The sequence below is a fragment of the Elephantulus edwardii genome, unplaced genomic scaffold, assembly GCF_000299155.1.
Source record: "Elephantulus edwardii isolate Elephantulus edwardi_28Jun2011 unplaced genomic scaffold, EleEdw1.0 scaffold00271, whole genome shotgun sequence".
Lineage (NCBI taxonomy): Eukaryota > Metazoa > Chordata > Mammalia > Macroscelidea > Macroscelididae > Elephantulus > Elephantulus edwardii.
Window position 1 is genome coordinate 3,459,285 of NW_006400021.1, and position 21,156 is coordinate 3,480,440.

General features: G+C 42.2%; 1 protein-coding gene across 1 annotated transcript in view; it reads left to right on the forward strand.

Moving 5' to 3' along the window:
- Positions 1-998: 998 nt before the first annotated feature.
- Positions 999-21,156, forward strand: part of MAP1B (microtubule-associated protein 1B) — a 123,872-nt gene continuing 103,714 nt past the window's right edge. Inside the window, exons 1-2 of the mRNA XM_006900038.1 lie at positions 999-1,410; positions 9,528-9,629. Coding sequence (XP_006900100.1) covers positions 1,227-1,410; positions 9,528-9,629 — 286 coding nt within the window. The 5' untranslated portion in view covers positions 999-1,226. The remainder of the gene's footprint in view (positions 1,411-9,527; positions 9,630-21,156) is intronic.

Here is a 21,156-nt window from a genome sequence, read left to right on the forward strand (position 1 = left end):
TAATGTTTACCCTTTCCTCTTCCATAACTTTCAATCTCCAATCTTTCATGATGCCAATATTTGGTTCCTTTTCTACTTTATCTATAAGAAATGGTGTTGCGGGTCTTTTTAAAATTTTTTTTAAATGAATTCTTCTAAATATAGACAAAAGCAATAAAAGCAATGCCCATACATTTCAGAAGACATCATTGCCACATAACATAATTTTGTTTGTGTATTCCCTAAGGAGCTAAAAAGACATTATTTTCATTGTAATGCTGCTGGGTAGAGACAGTATCTTCTCTTTATTCTTTGTCATGCCTGATATTATTGGTTCAGCATATTATTAAAAGATAATGTATCTGTATTGAAAGTAATAAATCTGTATTCGTCTAATTTCTCATGAGCTCCACTAAATCAGTATTTTTTTCACTCTTAGGCCTTGCAGGGTAGGATCCAGAGCTTGAACAATAGCAGGTTTAGGTTTCACACTATAATATACTAAGTGAAGATGGTGATTACTGGTAAATATGTCTTCCTAAATCCACAAGGTCAAAGAAAATACAGGTTCCACCTTCCCGTGCGGGCTCCTTGGGCACCACATCTGCTTGCAGTGGCTCTCAATGCTCCTGACAACCGGGCTTCACTGCTGAGGGGACACATGGCAAGGGCCTGACTCGGGACCTCGGACAAGGGAAACATTCTAAAAACGGAAATCAATTTCAGTGTCCTGCACCAGCGAAACCGGGAGGTTGGAGGCTGCAGTTGGTGAACGCGTGGATGTAGAACGTCTTTCCCCTTGATGGTTGCAGCAGGAGCGAGTTAGGTTCCTCGGTCGCTGACTTCGCGGCCCTGCCCAGACCATTGTCCGCACACCTCGTCCCTCCAGCTTCCGGGCCGCCGGCGAGATGATTTGCTGCAGATGACATCAGCCCCGGGCCACCGGCTGGAAGAGCGGAGGCCGCCACCGCGCGAGGATGTGCCGGGTGGTCCTTTCCTCCTCCTCCAGGGCTCCCAGACTAGTCTCCATGTAAAAGAGGCGCCACCTCCCCGCCCTCTCTCACTCCCCGCTCCTCTCCGCCAAAGCTCGCAGAGGGCGGAGGGGGAGGCGGCGCGCAGCGCCAGGAGGAGGGGGGACGCAGGGGGCGGAGCGGAGGCAGCACCTTCGGAGATAATCCTTTCTCCTGCGGCAGAGGAGAGGAGCAGCTAGAGCCGAGCACATCGCTGAGGCTAAGCGGACCGGCAGGATGGCGACCGTGGTGGTGGAAGCCGCGGAGCCCGAGCCGTCCGGTAGCATCGCCAACCCGGCAGCGTCCACCTCACCCAGCCTTTCACACCGCTTCCTCGACAGCAAATTCTACCTGCTGGTGGTCGTCGGCGAGATCGTGACCGAGGAGCATCTGCGGCGCGCCATCGGCAACATCGAGCTCGGTAAGCGTCCCCAGTTCCCAGGGGACCAGCGCCAGGAGACGCGCAAACGCGACCCCACCCAGGGCGCAACGGCCACCTTCCATCCTGCGCGCTTCCTTCCCGCTCTCCTACCCCGCCACCTCTTGCACTCTGTCCAGATTCTCGTCTGGGCTGCTTTGGGAGAGTAATCGGAATTGTTAGATAATCGGAATCACTCCTGAGAGAGTGAACCTTTCATAACCTTGAGGTATCTGTCAGGGAGCTGGCCACCGCCTCTCCTGCTAAGCGAAATGCAGGTGTCAGAGAAGCTACAATAATGCTGGAACCGCAAGGGGCAAAGGAGGGGTTAGGGGAGAACCCGTTGTACTCACTCCCTTTCAGCTTCCCTCTCGCCCAGCTAATGGCTGGGGGAACCCTTGCTGGAAGATTTTGGACGAAAACACGATGTGTCAAAGTCCGCAAAGGAATTACCCTCACCGCCACCCTTAGTTCAGAGAAATGCCCTTTCTGGCTTAAAACCCGCCACATCCATTCTTTCCCGGGAATGACTAGGCTAAGTGTTGGGGCCACGCCCGCACGCCCTCCCCCGAGACGCAGGGATGGAGAACCGCCTGCGCTTGGTTCCCAGACCGAGCCAGCCTCGCCGCAGCCCCTGGGGCCTTGGTTGCAGCTTTTAGAAAGGACAATGGGACCCCGAGTTGCAGGGTGGGGCGGCTGTTTCTAAAAGTCCCAGCACCAGTACAATAGGTTAGGGATAGGGGATCGGCGGGTAGTGCGCGCGCCAGGGGATCGGCGAGTAGTGCGCGCGCCAGGAACGCGCTCTGCAGAGGCCGAATAGCGGATCCTGGGGAGTCCTGGGCGGGTCCCGGGGTCCGGCTGGCACTGCCTGGGGCACAAGGACCGGCTAGTCTCCCAGCCACACCCAGGCTGCCGCAGTGCCCTTAACCGCCCGCCGCACCTGCCCCTGCACTGCGCTCCCCCTCGGGCCCGGCGGGCGCGGCCAGCGTGCGCCCTGGCCACGGACTGGGGGTGGGGTGGGGGGGCTGCGCGCCCTTTGCCCAGCTTTGTTGGGCTCGGAGCCCCCAGGTGGGCAGGTCTCATTTCTGCCTTGCCTTTCCCCCGTGGTGATCCGTGTCCCTCCCTTCACCCCGGACAGAGGTCGCCGGGTCCCTCCGTAGCTCAGCCCGCGCTCTATTCTCTCGCTGTGGTGCTGAAGCGCCTCTGCCCCTAGACACCGGCTGGTGGGCGTGGTGCAGTCCGCACTGCAGTCTCTACGGCAGCCTGAGGCGGACAAAGGGCGTTCACGCAGCCCTCCTTGCCGGTTCTACCCACTCCCAGTAATGAATGGCGAAAGAAAATGCTGGTTTTGGGGGGCGGGTGAGGAGAAAAAAAAATACTCGCTTGTCATCTGTCTGTACATTTGGAAACGGCCACTTGTCCCCAGAACAAAAGGCTTCAGGGTGGGGACTGGAATTGCAGACCTGGTTCTTTTGTTTAACTTTGAAGCACTGATTTTTTAATTTTCCTTTTCAGCTCCCCCCAACCCCTAATAACACCACTAACAACCAAAGTGACCAGAAAGCAGTATTCAGTTAAAAAAAAAAGAAAAGAAAAAGAAAGAATAAAAGGGTTTCCCTAGAGCATCCCAGTAGCCTTTCATTTTCAAGCTAAAAGCCATTCATCAGAGCTTTTCTAATTTGGTTTATTGCACATTTTCCTCCTAGAAAATAATCCACACTACACGCATTTACTTTGGGTGTGGTTACTGTAGGAATCAGTGACTTTGAACATTTCAAACATACCTCTCTACACCTGGTTGGGAAACAAGAAAGCATTAGAATGTGCTCACTTTTCTCTAAAAATCTTCCTGACCACTCCAGTGATGAGCGATCGGCCTTCTCAAATTAGAGATGAAGTCTAGAGAGGTGGGAAGGAAAGGGGACTGGCTCAAGGTCACACGGCTCACAAGTGACACAGGACTGGTACTGCAGCATCACTTGTTTTCTGACCCTGAAAGTGATGCCAGATCAGAGAGAAAATTTCAAATACAGCGATTTTCAGAGCCTGTCTTTGTACAGTCATCCACTTGTGGGCAGCGCCCCATGCAGGGAGGCCGCTTAGCAGTCACCTTTGGACCATAATTATCTTCCTGCTTTGTTACTTGCTGATCATCCTTTCCGCTCAGGATTCCTCAGGGGGCTTATTCAAGCTGCTTCTGTTGGAAGATAAAACAGATGCATGCAAGTACTGCTGCAAAGTATTTCCTGTCTTTATTCTTTCTTTCTTTGTTTGGGTTGTGGTGTTGGGTTTTTGAGCTTTTTTGACATTACTAGCCAATTCATTTATTTATTTATTTTTACTATTGCATGATAAATTAAATTTTGCTTTCCTTTTTTTTTTTTTTTTAGTAAAAAGAATATTGTACTGGCGAATTTCATATAGAGGCAAGGACACCTTACCAGAGATGAGCTGCTCAGTGAATTTTCACAAAATGAAGATACCTGTAGTTATCCAGACCAAGAAACAGACATTATTAGGATCTTACCTTATGTTCCCTTTCTAGTCAACAGACCCTCTTGATTTTTAATTCCCTTATTTGCCCAGGGTTTTGTATGGAACTCTGAGATGGCTTTATTGATCCCATTAAGAATCAACCAAATGAGTGAACAGAGCCCTTTTCTTACACACGGTGACAGATGTCACCATTCCTCTGGAGATTGCTCTTCTAGGTCCTGGGGTCTCAGCTGCAGCATCTCCCAGGGCTAAGGGAAAAAATTGCCCCAGTAGCTTCTGATGGTCTGAGATGACTTAGCAACAGGGCAGGGTGTGTCTGTTCCCCTGTGGGTGACTTGCTGCCTCAGCCTTCAGGTCCCAGCTGGCCCTCCTCCTGAGGTCATGAGGATGGTGCTGCTGTTGTTGCTGGTGACAGTGGGTCATGTTGTGTGAAGTGAGACGGATCTGCTCCAGGGATTTCTACTCTCAACGCATGTTGCAGGCAGGGAAAACAGTCCATCATCTGTTAGTTTTTCTTCTCATCACCCTAACTGAGGCTCTGTGGGCTTAGAGACTCTGGAGACTTGAAATCCTGCCATCTGATTATTGAGAGCTCCCTGGGAAGACCTAGAGGGGGAAAAAAATAAATCTATAAATCTGTAGGAAGATAGTAGTAATGCAGTAAATCAACAGGACGGCAACACTCTGGATGCTTAGTAAATGCTTCCTGAAACCAAGAGAAATAATCACACTAGTCTTTTCAACTACATGAAAAAAGCATAATGTGGGGTTTGATCATATCTTCTCCACAATTGGCAACTCCAGTCTTTCCCTGGATTGGTCTGGCTTTATTTATTTAGCTCTGTAAAACCTGATGCCAAACCATAAGGTCTTAGAAACCACTGCCTCCCACTCCATGGCTTCCACTATCTTCTTAATTAGCCCTACAACATGGACTTAACAGGCTTCCTCCTTTGTTAGCAGAGTCCCTACTTTGGTTTATTTTAGTACATAAAGTACAGAACACCCTGGCTTTCTGTGCTTCACAACTCAACTCTAGAGCCCTTGGGAAGGGAGTTTTCATTTTATCTTTTATTCAAAGGAACTAAAACATAAGAAATACTGAGTGTCGATTTGAAATTTTGAATTGCTGTTAAAGAATGTAACATCTCCAGTAACATTGCTAATCAGCCAGATTTGTACTAAAAAAAGATGTGGCTAATATCTAGTGTGCCCTTGGTTGTTAGATATAGACATAGCTGGTTACATAGTAATCCATATCTTCCTTCTATTGAATATCTTCTGTCTGAGATAGTAACGGAATTAAGAGCTTTGGGAAGATTTAGGCAATAGTTTATTGTCACTTTTTGTTTTAAGGGGGGAGAACAAAACAAAGCTGTACATGGTGGGAATTAAGTTAAATGTTAGAGAGTGTTACAATTATGTTATTCTTTTTTATATTTGTCAGAGTCAAAGGGCAAGTGAATTTTTACCTGTACTACTTAATTGGTATTATTTACTAACGGTTTTCCAAACCATGTTGAAATAGAATCTGAGCCAGTCCCAAACTTAAGTTCATTAAATTAGTGATTCATTGTTAGTCTTCTTTAAGGGCTTATTTTTTAACAAGCCGTTAACTTTTACAACAGTAAATAAATTATTATAAATCACTTCTTTTGTTTGCTTCTACTATGAGATGTTATCCAAGACCTAATTTCTTTAGTAACATTGCTTCACTGCTTTGAAATTATGAGCTCTGTATATAAGGTGTTGTCTGCATTACAAATTACCCACATATTATGAGGATCAACTTGTTAGCTAGGAAAGAAAAGAAATGTGGCTACCTAGGGAAAGGATAGAAAGCTTTTCTTCTGAAAAATAAAACTTTGGCAAGACTTGGCATATCCTTAGTTTTAATGATCTTTCTTTAGTTTATAACACTAATCTGATTTTAGGTGGCTTTTTAGAATAATTTTATAAATGGAATCTAATGGTTACAGTCTAGTGATTTAGGAATTTGCAGAAATAGATTAAAGACTATCTCAGACAGAGTTCTTGAGGCCATTGAGGAAAATCAACTTGTCTAAGGCCCAGATACCTATCAAATAAAGCCCATGTGTCATTTATACTTATAATGCGTGACCATTTCATTCTATTTTCTGGAATCTCCTGTCTCCATTCATGATATAGATTTTAGCCATTTAAATGTAAATGCAAGGCACTTTTCTAACATAGGTTTAATTAAACAATAAGACAGATTGTTTGCATGTTTGATAAAGTTAGATATATTCGCTATTTGTTGGGCTATCTTGTTCTTATTTTTTCTAGTCTGATTTAATTTGAGATGATCCCCTCAGACTCCCACATACCTTTTGTTTTCTGTTCATCTCTGTAAACGTCATATGCCTGTGTGTGTCCCTTTGTGGATTTTTAATACCTACAGTCAGAAAATAAAGAAGGAAAGTTCCTTTGTTATTCTGTAGTCAGTAGGGTTGGGCGAGAACAGGCTGGAAAACAGTTTGAAAGACACAATGATGAGGTTCATTTCCAGGATGCCTGGCCACACTTTTGAGTTTCCCAGGGCTGATGGATGCCCTTTGAGCCTAGGCATTTCTAAAGTGGATGCTCGTCTCTCCCAGGGGGGTGTAATTGTTATACCCCCTCATGGTGAGCCAGCAAGGGGCACAGTCTTTATGGAGCCAGAGGAAGTCAAGGTCAGGCAAGAACTGGAGCTAAGGAACATTGGAGGCAGAATCAGAAGGACTGAGGATTTGCCCTGGCTTTTCCACTCTCTATCCATTCTCCCTCAGATAATGAGAGAGGACTTACTTCACAAGAGACTCATGAGAACCTCTTTGCCAACCTTCTAGCATCCTCACCAACCATTTAAAAAGAGGAGAATCTGAATGGCCGTAGAAATATTTTCCTGTGAGCTTTAGAGGACCAGACATTGTTAGGTCCTATTGTCACAAAAATAAACCTATTGAATATAATACAAACCTCCATTGCGAAACTACACTTCTCTTTAGTAATATTAATCAATGGAAAATAATCAAGCACATAAAATATGCTTTCTCTTTTAAAATTGGTGTAGAAAGTAACATGGTTCGTAAATTTCTCTTTCCAACTAAAATAACTACTGAACTCATTGTAAGATTTATTTTATAAGTGGTGATAGTAATTATGCAAGTTAAGAAATAACTTGGCTGGGATTCTGTATCTAAAAAAAGAGATCCCAAGCTGAATGTTCAGTTTCGTTAGAAGTGTAAATATGAGAAATATTTTTTAACTGACTGTTTACCAGTGAAATGTAAGCCTTACTAAATCATTCTTTCCATTGTATAGCACTTCTTCTATGGTTAAGTGATAGATCATAAAGCCAGACATCTACAAAATATCATGCAAACATTTAATTGCATGTTTCACAGGTTAATTGAAGCCAAGGAAAAATGGCAAACGATGATCTAAAAGTCCACCTATAACCCCGATGATGAAGTCATTCAAATAAACGTAGCAATTTGGATGTTACTTAGAACAAAAGCAGAAAATTGTATGAATTTAATTTAAATACATGTGTTTCATTATTAACTTATTGACCCAGTTTGACAATCTGGAAGAAAAAGTGGAGCTCAGAGCGGGAGCACAGAGAATCCACTCAACAATACCAATTAAGCAGCTCAGACAGAAACTCAATGCTTTTCGCACTAGCCAAGTATGTAGTGTATACATTGAGGTAAAATATTCTAATGAATTCAGACCTCTCAACCTGTCAAGCTTTCCATGAAACAAAAAGAAGCCATTTATCATTTCTGGATTAAAAAGATCTGCAAATCTCAACATGCCTTTCTTGGTAAAATTTAAATATTCCATTAGCACAAATGCAAACTGTGGCCATTAATGGTTCCAGGGAGACCCATAAAATTCTCGGTAATAATTTAGCCTCTCTTTAGGAATGTTAACTCTTCCACACCTGAATTCTCCCCATTTAGCATCAGAAGCTATTTTTTGCCTCTATTTAGTGGACATAGTTCTATCTGACATGATTCTTCATGGTTGAAAAGGTCCTTCATGTGTAATCTGAAAAGATATTTTAGATGTTCAGTGAACTGAGTTTCCAGAATTTGGGGGGGATAGTTTTTCTATTAAACATGACCTTAATTCTTTGCAAGATGTGAAGCATGCATGAGCTATAAAGAGGAGCTAAAAAGAGAAATGCATTAAGGAATTAAGGTGTTTTAAATGATAAATTGCCATTTTGTACTCCTAAGTCTAATGACCAGTTGAAAAGATGACATGACCAAGTATTTCTTTGAGAATACACCTGCTCTGTTACACTGAGCAGCCCAAGCCCCGTGCTCTTAGTTGATACACATACATGCCTGTTACTTCAAGGTTTGTCCCTGGTATTGATGATGCTCTACACAGTATATAATCATAGATACTAGATACTGACTTCTCTTTTGAAAATAAAGCAGTATACCCCAGAGCTCTGTGGTTCCCCAGTTTTCTTCATTGGCCCACGGATATCCTTTTGGTGGCCTTTGAGTTTTCCTCTAAGCCATTTTGTCTAGGAGAGCAAGAGGGAGGAGGGCAGAGCCAGGAGGAAGGAAGTGACCAGGGAGCTCAGTCATAAGCGCAGGAAGTCACTTTTATTCTCACCCTGGCTTTCCTTTCACCCCAAGTTCCGGGCTCAGAAACCTTGAACTTCGGTGCTGATGGGTAGTGCATGACCTCCAACTCCAGAGAAGTTTTATAAAGTACCAATTATTGCCACATTTCTTGGCCTCTTGATAAGAAAACACAATGCCACTAACAATTATGAATGCCAAAGCTGCCTGCCAAGCTAGTCAGGTGAAATAAGTGCTTGGGAGGGTGGACAGGCCAAGTCCTGAAGGCTAAGGCCCAGTCTTCTAGTCAAAGATCATTCACACGTTAGATTGATAGCTAGTGATTTAGAAATCAAGGCTAAAAAACAAAAACAAAGAAACAGAAAAACCCACCAAACCAAACCAAAACAAAAACAGGACCAGGGAAGGAAAGAAAGTATTGTTGTGGTTGTTAGGTGCCGTTGAGTTGACGTTGACTCATAGAAACCCTATGAACAAAAAACACTGAACCTTGTCTTGTCCTGCATCATTCCCATGATCTCATGTTAGTCACTGTGAATCAGCCTCATGTGGGCATGCACATTTGCACACACAGAACATAGTTTTGAAAGCAAAGAAATGCCATACCTCTTGACCCTCATTCTACATGTTCATAGCACCAGCAGATAGACGGGGGAAGCTGGAGAGGTTCCCATGGCCTCTTAAACTGCTCACAAACTCACCCTCCTGTCCTTTCTACTTCCTTTCCCAAGTGGAGTCTGTCATTTTCCTAATAACTGTTTTTCTTTTGCTTTTCCAGAAAAGCTACATTTACATTTTATGAGGGCAGAAGTTCAGTCCACACTGCTAGTTATCTCTCCCTTGTGGCCTGGTGGAGAGAGTTCTGTGGCTCTCCCGTTTTGTGGGCATCCCTGATACTCAGAAAAGGAGTTTCCATTTCCTTCCCTCAAACCTGAGAAATGTTACAGCCATGTTTTCCAAACCACTCTGAAATGACTAGCTGGAGGCTTGTCAACTCTTTTTTCTTTCCTTCCCTAGGAATCCGATCATGGGACACAAACTTGATTGAATGCAACTTGGACCAAGAACTGAAACTCTTTGTATCTCGACACTCTGCAAGATTTTCTCCTGAAGTTCCAGGTGAGGTTCTGTTCCTTGTTCATGTAGAATTTGAAAGAACAAAGGGGACAGGCTATTGGCTGTCGACTTTTCTCTCCCTCTGTTTACTGTTATCAACAAAGTTAGCCAGAAGCCACATTTTAAGAAATCAGTTCAAAGTTTTTCACTGTATGAATTTGGACTTTTGTGGACTTCTAGTATTTAGTTTTATTCTGCCTTGTATTTATTGTGGTTTAGTTGAAAGGTTTTAAGTTTTGGGGTCATTTTTCTGCTTCCCCCCCCCCCAATTTAAGCTCAAGCGGTTGTTGATTATTTAAATATTTCACACTGATGTAGCTACAGGTGTGAATTGGATGCCTTTAGACTCCCATAGAATCTATGTTTTTATTTTCAGATTTAAAATGCATAACTCTGTTTTAACTCACCATTGCATTATCACTTACCTTCCTTTATGAGGGTGAAGTGAGTTGAGTATGCCAAATTGCTATTAAACGAGGCTTTCTTACAGAGGTGAAAAAGAATCCTGCAGAGTAACTAAAGGTAAGGAAACACAAACTTGTCATGGTGAAGATGTTTCTTTAACCAGCCTCTCCCTGGGGATATATGTGGACCATTTCTGGAGGATTGGTGAGATGCTTGGGGAGCTTTGGTGGCCTAGTGGTAAGAAGCAGTGCTGCAATCCCAAAACCGCACCATTCAAATCCACCAGCTGCTTCTGGGGAGAAAGGTGGGCAAACTCCTCTCATGTGATTGACTGCCTCTGAAAACCCGCTGGAGGGAAAACTATGGGTCAGTTCCGACTCTACAGGATACAGCACCCACAACAGTGATAGGCTGCTTTGTTGCCTGCCTTTCACGTCTAAGCAAGTGATTCTTACTTCTCTCACTCAGTCACAGTTACTGGACAGTTTCTGGCCAATAAACTTCAAATCTGGCAAGTGTTTCTCAAACTCTCTGCAGTTGCCTTTTATTTCTTTACTGTTGCTAAACTGTTACGTAAAGCAAAGTAGAGAATACTCTTTTCTCTCGAGATTTTTTTTTGTTGCATGATTGCTGAGTTTATTGGCATTGATAAAAAGTTGGGGATGGAGTTAGGTGTTTTTGCTTGTATAGATGTTATTCTGTTAGAGGTGTACATTCCAATATCTGAATCCACTTCCTAGGAGGCTCTCGGTACCATTCTGAGTCAGTTTGCAGCAACTCCCTTGCAATATGCCTATGAGACTGTTACAGAGCTCCCCTTCCAGCATGGTAGTCGGAGAAACTCTCCATTTATCTTGGTAGCTTTCAAGCACAAAATGGAGTTAATATGATAAGGAAGACTTAGCAAACTGGTTTGTGAAAAAGCTTGCTACAAAGCCATGTGAAAAAGCAACTCTTCAATCACTTTGCATTAAGGGGAGGGGAGAGATTGAATATCATCCAGAGATTGTCAAACAGCACATGATTTACTGGGATAAAGGTACAGTATATGGTTATTTCTCCTGCATTGTGTTTCTGTGTCTTTAAAATCTCTATAACTTTTAAAGCATCTCACATATACACAAATTATCATTACTCTTTCTCCAACAATGATGCTTACTTCAAAACAGCAGTAAAAGTCAAGTTTCTGGTCCTTTTTAATCTAGTGGGTTCCGACTTTCTTCTTACCACTTGTTAAAGTGGTTACTTTTCTTTCCTTTGTAAAACATATTATGTGATTCTCATTGTGTTCATTCATAGATGAATTTGCTTCATAGACTAACAGTTGTTTGTTGAAAAATAGAAATACTGCAAGAGTTGCTGCCTAGTTCACCATTATTTGACCAGTTACACAGTATTACTCATGTGGGCTAGAGGAGCCAAGTCCTTTCAAACTGCCACTTAAGACCACATTCTCCCTTCTTTTCTCCTGCCGTCACCGAAAGAAAAGATAATTACTTACCTTGTAGCATCAATGCTGTCCTAGAAGCTAGGTCTGGAGATTAGCCTGTGGTCATGCAGCACCCTTACCATTCTTTTATCCTCCATAAAGAACTGAGTCTTCACTAGCCTCTGGGTACATTGTACAGGACCAAGACCTGGAAAGGGGGGCCCAAGCACCTGGAAAAGGGTCATTGTAGTGATGTTCGAGTAAGAAGTATACAGAGAGTCAAGGAGGTTGCTAAAGCACATGTCCAGCTCTGTTTCAGATAAATGTCTTTCAAGAGGCCCTTGAGAGGGACTGACTGAGGACCAGGACACAGAACTGGGGTGATTGGTGGTCACAGGATGATCCTATTGGGTCCAGGCATGCTTTTAGCTTTTTATGATTAGATGAAACCTGTTTTATGGAAAATTTAAAGTCTGTTTCTTTTTGGTAGGTCTAGCTCTGATAGTTTCTTTTCCATTCACTCAAGTCTTATGAAAGCTAATATCTATATAATTGAGGTCATCTTAAATAGAGTTGACTGATACAGGGTTTTAGAATTCTAAGTTAGCTTAGAGGCAAAGAATAAGATAAATGATAGATTCCCTACAAAAAATACTAGTGTGGCCATTTAGACAGATGAAAAATACTTAATTAGATCCTATAATAGGCCATAAACTGTTGGGGAAAGAATGGGACACAGTGATGAATTAGAGAAGCATAGATACTGCTTTAAGCTTATATTCTTGCAAGAAGAGGAGACATTTAGCAATTATATACAGATTAATATAAAATACAGTACTGTAGCAATCTGACCTTCCCACAGCTTGTTTTAGGCTTTGGGGTTGTTTTGTTTTGTTTTCTCTTTCACACTAGCAGACCACAGAGCTGTAGTAAAATCTTCTTATCTTCTATGACATATGCAGATTAAGGGTGAGATTATGTTTACAGCATCTACTACCCATGTTGGTCACTATACCTTCTATATATTTTGTAGTTGTTTTTAAGAATTGGAAATTAAAAAGAAAGAAAAAAGAATTGGAAATTGTCTATAAAAGACTTCAAGTTGCAGCTAACAGAGGTTGATGTGCTTCTTTGTTCTAATTTCTCTCTATTCTTGAAATTCTATATATAGCCTTGGGGTTTGTTTTAGTGATTTCTTAAATATTCTCAGTCTCATTCAGGACCACTCTGAAAGGTTTAGTCACTGTGAACAAATAACCTTTGAGTAGGAACCTGGAATATGAGTGCTTTGCTTGTACAAGGGTGGGGGATGGATGATATGAATGGGGAGATTGTGGGTCCTCCAGTCCCCTAGTAAGTGAGCCCTGGACACTCAAAGCCGCTTACACAACTCTGCATAGTATGGTTCATTGACTAGCAAGCCACTTAAGGCCATCTTCCCATCTTAATCGGGTTGCAGAATTGGCTTGGTTGAACATTACTCAACAGACCCCTACTGTGTGCCCATATCTGCTTGTTGCTGATTACCTCTGGACAATCCTGAAGTGTAAAACTCATTCTGGTCTGTCTAAGAAGGGTTCAAGTGAGATAGGTTGTCTTGAAAGGGTTAGGTAGCTTTCATGAACACTCCTCTGTCTTTCATGTATGCTAAAATGGTAACTATCAAATCTTTCAAAATTGACTGCTTAACGACCAAAAGACAAATAATGCTATTATAAAATGAGCAAAGGGCTTGAACAGACATTTCATCAAAGAAGACACAGATGACTACTAAAGATGTGAGAAGACGCTCAGTCATTGGTCATCAGAAAGATGCAAATCAAAACCACAATGAGGTAACTATTTCAATCCCACTGAGATGGCTAAGTTGTGGTGGTTTGTGTTGGTTTGTTTGTTGTTTAAAAAAAAAAAAAAAGGAAAATAAGAATGTTGATGTGTTTGTGGAGCTACTAGAACCCTTATCCATTACTGGTGAGAATGTAAGATTATCTAGCCACTGTGGGAAGTAGTGTGGTGGTTCCTCAAAAACTGAAATAGAACTGCCATTGTCGTGATTATTATTAGGAGCTGTGAAGTTGACTACAGCTCATAACAATGCCGTGTACATCAGAATGACGCCTTACCCAATGCTGCACCATCCTTACCATCTCCACTGTGCCTAAACCCACTGTTAAAGTCACCGTGTCAGGCCATCTTGTTGAGGATCTTACTCTCCTTTGATGATCCTCTATTTTTCTAAGCATGATGTCCTTCTTGAGGAATTGACCTTTCCTGATAACATGTCCAAAGTATGTGAGACCAAATCTCACCATCGTCGCCTCTAAGGAACACTTTGGCTGCACTTCTAATGAAGATTTGCTTTTTCTTTTGTCAGTTCATGATATATTCAATATTCTTTGGCAGGGCAACAATTCAGACATGAGTTCTTCCTAGGCCTTCCATATTCACTGTGCATCTTTCACATGAGTGTGAAACAATTAAAAATACCGTGCCTTGAGGCCCACCTTGGTCCTACTTATGCTGAAATACTTGCTCTTTTGTGCCTCAGGAGAGGGCCTTACAGCAGTTTTGCCTAATGCTGCATGTGTTTTGCTTTCTTGCCTGCTGCTTCCATGGATGTGGGTTGTGGATTTAAGAAGTTCTTGCCAGCACCAATCTTTTTTCCATTTATGATGTTACCAGTGGTTTCCAGTTCCAAGGATTTTCATTTCCTTTCTGTGAAGGTGTAATCTATATGGAAAGCTATAGTTTTTCATCTTGTTCAGTAAGTACTTTAAGTCCTTTTCCCTTTGAGCAAGGAGGTCTTGTACCACCTGTATATTTCAGGCTGTTGATGAGTTTTTCTCCTATCTAGATGTTACATCCTTCCTTGTATAGTCCAGTTTCTCTAGAACTACCACACAACCCAGCAATTCCTCCCCTAGGCATTTACCCAGAAGACTTCAAAGGCCAACTCATGTATAACAATATTCATGACAGCACTGTTCAAAATAGTCAAAAGATAGAAACAACCTAAATATCCATCAATAGATGCATGCATTAAACATGTCCTTACACATTTATAAAGTGGAATACTTCCCAGCCAGAAAGAGAAATCTTTTTTTTAAATTTTTTTAAAAAATTTTATTATTTTTTTGTGTGTACCATCAAATCAGATCTGACTGGTACAGGAGGAGATTGTTCCTCCTTCTCCAGCAGAGCATCTGGTGGATTCGAACCATGCACCTCTTGGATTTCAGTGCAGCTTCTTGCCACTAGGCCACCAGAGCTCGCCAGAGAAATGAAATCTTGATACATGCTACAATATGGATGGAGCTTGAAGACATTGTGCTGAGTGAAATAAGCCAATCACAAAAGACAAATACTATATGAGCTTGCTTATTGGAGAGAAACATCAAGCTTGGAAAGGTGGAGGGGCAGTGAAAGAGAGGAAGACCCTCAGCAAGGTGGATTGGCATAGTGACTGTGTCACTGGGCTTACGTGTGTCAGATTATGAGGATGGCACAGGACAGGACAGAGTTCAGATTAGTTGTTCATAGGTTTGCTATGAGTTGTTCTTGACTCGATGGTACCTAATAATAAAAACATCAAAATAAAAGACAAAATAAATGTACAGAAACCAAGGTTTATTAGTGTTTACCAGGAATAAGAAGGAGGATGAAAAGGAAGGTTAATGATGACAGGAAAAATCTCATTTATTAAGGATAAGGTTGCACAGCTGTTTATTGTAATTGCTGTCAATACGTTTTACATCTGCAAGAAGTTGACTTAGCAAAAGTTGTGTGATACAATTATAACAACAAGAAGGAGTATCGCTGAGATTGCTTATGTAAAGCCAAATGCCTCATGAGATTTGACTCCTTGGTTTAGAGGTTTAGGATCATAGATTCATGGGAGATCCCATTTAACTGGCGTATTAACATGTTTAGTGCTTCTGTTCTACTTTATTGTGCATTGCATATGTCTGGGTTCTTGAAAATGTGAATCAAAGTGTCAACAATTGAGCTCTAGTCACCTGGAACAACAGAGGAAGAAGAAGAGGCTAAGAGAATACGCAGTGTGTGTCTACTTGCCTCTGTGAACAACTGCCTTCTTTTCTATGAAACCAGAAGAGCCAGAGGTTGCTTGGTTACCATTTGTGGACCTTTTGAGAAAAGATTCTGTAAAGAAGTCTTGAACAAAAGGGGTAATAAACATAATAGAATGTAAAATTTTCTTGGGATTCTAAACGATCTGGAGCCATAAAGTGGATAAAACCCCCAAAAATATTGCCCTGAGATAATCTTTAAGCCTTAAACCAAAATTATCCCCTGAATTAATCTTAAAATGTGAAAGTTGTTGTGGTAGATGCTGTCATGTTAACTAGGACTCATAGCAACTCCATCAACTTCACAGTGGACCCTTGTCCTGTTTTGTGCCTTCTTCACAATCTTTCATATGCTCAAACCCTCTGTTACAGTCACTGTGTCAGTCCATGTCACTGGACTCAGAAAAGAGTCTTTCTCTCTTTTGCTGGTCCTTTTCCTTTCCCATCGTGATGTCTCCTTTTCAAGGGCTGGCTCCATCTGACAATTGCCCGAAGTATGTGAGTTTCCCATCCTTACCTCAGAAGCATCCAACTGGTTGTGTATTCTCCAAGACAGATTTGTTTCAGATTTGTTTAGTCTTTTGGCAGTTCATGGTATAGTATAGTTTAACTAGTGAAAAAAGATCTACCTTAAGCTTGATGCTCTTTTAAAATCTAGTTGTTTGAGATCAAATGGATCTCAGCAGGTTCTAAGGTTCCTTAGACAGAGCCATAAAAGATGGTATATCATTAAGTGGTACATGTATGTGGAAACTGTTGAATTAGTGTATGTTTTGTTGTGTATATTCACTAAAAGCAAAAGAAATAAAATTCAGGGAAAAATAGAATCATGCCTTGCCTTCTATTTCTTATATTTATTAGTTCAGATACTATCATAAAATCTTTATTTATGTTTATATATATTTTTGATACTTTAATCATGTATCATATAGGGGTTTTTTTAAACTTAATCATTTGAATCTTTTGCACTTTTATGTGCCTTAATCACCTCACAATAATAGAACTAGACATAGCATACTGTGTAGAATTTATTTCATTCTCCAAGACTATTAATTTTTTCTCCAGTTTAACATTGATACAGCTACATATAAAAATATTGAATGTCTCTAGGAGTTTCAGGAGGTCCCCCTTGATTATTTGTCTTAGGCAGACATCATCTCAAATAAAACCAATATGTAAAACTTATTTCCGGGATAAGAGACATTGGGCTGGAAATGGAGAAAAAATTTCTTTTCCTTATCATTTTACATATGTAAATATTAATCCAAATCCTTACCACTAATATAGCATAATAATCAGGAGTACAATCTTCAACCAAACAACTTGTATTTTAATCTCAGCTCTACCGTTTACTTACGTCGCTATCTTAGAAAAATGGCTTAGCCGTGTTCTGTCTCAGTTTACCTTTTGTGAAACAGATATGAATAGGGGAAGTTCTGGTCCTGTACAATGTGCACATGGGCTACAGTGGGCCGTGCATAGCATTTTCATGAGGATGGAATGAATGAATGAATGCATTTAAAGAGCTCGGAGAAATGCTTGTCACATGGTAAATAATACATGTAAGCTAATATAGTCTCTCCCATGTCGAGAATCTATTTGACTTGTATACTTGGCAGTTACTCCTACCTATGGGAAATGTTGAGTTTTGAGGCTGGCTGGCTTCCATCTTTTAATGATTTTTAATTCGTCTTTACAAATGTTTCTCAGTGAAACAATTGCCTTCAACATGATCAGAAAGCACATAACTGCTGGTTAGTGCAGAGACAGCAACAATAAATGACTACTGAGGAAGGTACCTTGGGCATAAGAGAGGCGATGCTTTAGAGTTCTGGAATGAATGGCAAATGTAGGGCAAGATTAGGGATCATTTGCACAATGGTTTTGTTTGGTTACAAAGTCAGGATGCTAACATTCAGTGAGGATCTGCTTGCCTCGTTTCTCACTATAATCTCATCCATGGCTAATTTCTTCCACGCTGTGGTTATTCCATCCATGCCCCCTTCTACTCTTTTCAATCAACAAATGACTGCAGACTTAGGCAGTTGTAAGAAGCTAGGGTTTGTTCTGGCTTATTTCTTCATTTGCCGAGCATCTTGGCATACTTACATTTTGTCACCAGTTTAATAACTCCTAGATCACATTTAAAAACAAATATCCTCCTAGAAGATGATTGACTTTGTAATGTGTACGAGCCCAAGCTTTTCCCCTAGAAGATGATAAACAGATTGCAGCTGAGGAGTTAGATTTGTGCTGAGTGACTGTTAGAGATGGGGGCCGGGGGGGGGGGGCGGTTTGATGGAGAATTAAAATCAAACCCTTTGTGTGGAAGTCATGAGAATCCTCGCCTCCTTTTGACATTAATGAAGCAAGGTTTTGCCACTAATATTTGCCCTTTGAATGAGAAGAAAATGTTAAAACACTCTTGGCAAATGTCGCAGAATACTTTTCCTCTCTTCTTTCTTGTCTAGACTTGTGTGTTTAGTCTGTCATTGTGCAGAATTATAGTTTAATTGTGTGCGCCTCCAATGCAGCAACCACTCTTTGACAGGGAGTAATGAATGTCTTTTCAGCCCCGCACCGACCTTTCAACAATAACACACACAAATATATGTTCCAGTTGCGCTCAGGAGGCTGCTTTAACCCTCAAAGAACCTGTACGTCTAGAGGGGTAACAGGCACCTTATTGCCCGGGCTTGTCTTGCACCCGCATACGTACATATTTGTCCATATGCACTACTTTTCCAAATGGCTACGTGGCTCTTAATGAGAGAGAATCCCGACATTATAGGAAAACAACAAATAGAGCACCTTATTTCTGTTGCAGTAGCAAGCCCCCTGTTTAATGTCGGTTGAGGTCAATGCCGGGCGCCTGGGATAGAGACTCCCTATTTTAATGCAAATCCCTTGCCTTTCTCCCTGCTGGGCCCTTCCCCTAGGGCAGATCCCAGATCCCCCCACCCCCCACCCCTCAGCTCTCACCCCAGCGCTCCCATTCAGCCCCAGCCCCCCTTCCCTTTGAAACAGTGAAAGGACCAAAACTTCCAAGGAGAAGATCCAGGGTTTTAGAGTGTCTGCCACACAGAGCGGAATTCCTGCGAGGGTTTGTACTTTTAAGATTGTGCTCGGAGCCTCTCTTTTTTTAAATTATTTTTATTAATTTTAATGAAAGTTTATAGAGACTTTGGATTTTCATTCATTCGTAGTTTCACTTTTATCCGTGCCCATCCTCTCTCTTTAATGGAGAGAGAGAGTGCGCGCGCGCGCGCGCGCCTCTCTGTATGTATGGGAGAGACAGAGCGCGAGAGAAAACATGAATACATGTGGCCAACAGAAAGGATTAAAATGGTGCTTCAGTGCCATGTTCAGGCTCTCTCCGTCGTCAGGGTCGTTAATAAAGGCTCATTCAGACCACCCTAGAAATACCTATTCATCGCACTCTTTTTTTTACCATAAAAAGGATGTTTTGCTCCGCTGACAGTAATGGCTCTCAAGCGGTTCCTAATGGGCACTGTGGAACCACTCGGCACAGACCTGCAGACGCAGGAAGGTAGCAGAAAATTGGCTGCCTGGGCCCAGTAGCCATTTTGAGGCTTGTCAGTAACCCCTGCATTAAATCCAGTAAGTGCATTCCAGAGCAGCTGCTAACACTGCTCCCCACGGACAGCTTGTGCTGCACGTCAGCACCTTTGTCTTCCTTTCCAGAGACCAGACACCACGCTGGGGTTTGCCAGGAGGGTTTTTGTTGTTGGGGGTTGTTTTTTAAGGAGCACACACAACTGTCCACCAAGGACCTGCTCAGTCTTTGCTTCCAGCTGCCTGCTTTTGAGCCCCTATCTGGGACATGCTACTCAGCATTGCAAGAAGAGGAATGGGGGGCAGTGGAGAGGTGGCCTAAGAGTTACCTGACAGAGTTCTTTAAATATTTCCAAGTAATATTTTTTTTTAATGCTTGATCATAGACAAGGAACTGTACAGAGATAGATGGAAGGATGAAGCATGTTCACTCTGTATGGTTTAGTAGGAGAAAGAATGCATGTTCAACTTAAAAAACTAACAGAGGATGCTTTCCTGATTTACTGTGTGTGTGTGTGTGTGTGTGTGTGTGTGTGTGTGTGAAGAGGAGTGTGTAATCACCAAAACAAAAGTTACTCAGGTACCGGCAGTCCTCCACCTAATTTGCTCTCTCTGTGTGTGTGTGTGTGTGTGTGTGTGTGTGTGTGTGTGTGAGAGAGAGAGAGAGAGAGAAAGCGAGCAAGAGAGAGCAATTGTGATGACAAAGGTTACCCAGGTACCAGCAGCCCTCCACCCCCTGCTCCCAGCCACAACTCAGAACTAATTAAACGCCACCCTGGCAACGATCTAGTATCACAAAACATCATACTCCAAGACTCACTCCTTTTGTTTCCTCTTCAGTTGTCTAAGAGTAATTTCTGTTGCCTGTGAGGTCAGCCTTCCTTGGTTTGGGAGAAATGTGAGAAAGTAAGAAGGGCTCCTGGGGGAGGACACTGCGTAATGGACCTCGGGCGCGGGAGAAATAAACAGAAATACAAGACAACAAAGGATATGTTCTTGAAAGAAATTGCCCCAACTCAGCTTACCTGTAGTCAAGTCAAGGAAAGACGAGTGCTTCCGGAAATGCAATGAGAAAAGATAGTAACATGTGACTTGAAAAGAATTAAAATGAACACAAGTAGTGGTTCATCACCTCACACTTGCTAATTCCTTTTTACCCCCCTCCTTCTGACTGTATTTCTTTCTCTGTGTGTGTCTCCCTGTCTCTCCCCCACCCCCTTGCTCCAACCCCCATCCAAGGAAACCTAGTGTTTTACTGACTTACTGAATGTTGGTTGTCTTCACAGTAACCACACTTCATTTTAAAGACTCAGACTGCTGTTACTTCTAAAAATTGTCTTGTGGCATTCCTGAGGGGCTGTCTCTGTTGTCTTTGCCAAGTATCCTCTAGACCTGCATTCTCTTGGGTGAAGAGTGGAGCAATGTACCTATACTCTTTCTTAATAAAACAAGTTTTCATTGGAGGCTATGAATAAGTGACCCACTGTTGGGCATTTTGGACCAGATTCACAGATTCCTTGTTTGCAGCTCACATGTGGAGGGTCTTAAGGAAGAACAGCTGCTAGTTCCTATTTCCAGAGTTCACACTCCAAGGACCACTTCTTAGAGATGCTGAAATGTCAGTCAATTGAAATGTCACTTTTGTAGACCTTAACCTGGTAATGAGTCAGAGCCAAAGGTAGAATACATTTTGCAGCCTAGTCAAACATTGCTCTCTGAATATAGTGTTAATAGGCCATTGTTAGTGCTGTCTTCCACCCTTTCATACTGTCACATGGAAGCTGGAGCTTTTGACAAACCACTAAGAACAGGTGTGAAAATTGCTTGAAGAAATTCTTTCCCTTTTTAATGGAATTGACACCTATTTAAAGATGGTATCGCAGCTGTTCCCTTACCTAGAATTCGGAGCTCCCTTCAAATAGGAAGATGGTTTGACTTTGCGATTCCAACAGGAAGTGGTCATCCTATTGTAAAATGTCAGTGTACTTTGTGAGTAATTGAATTTGTGTTGTTTTTCACAGGTGTGTGTGTG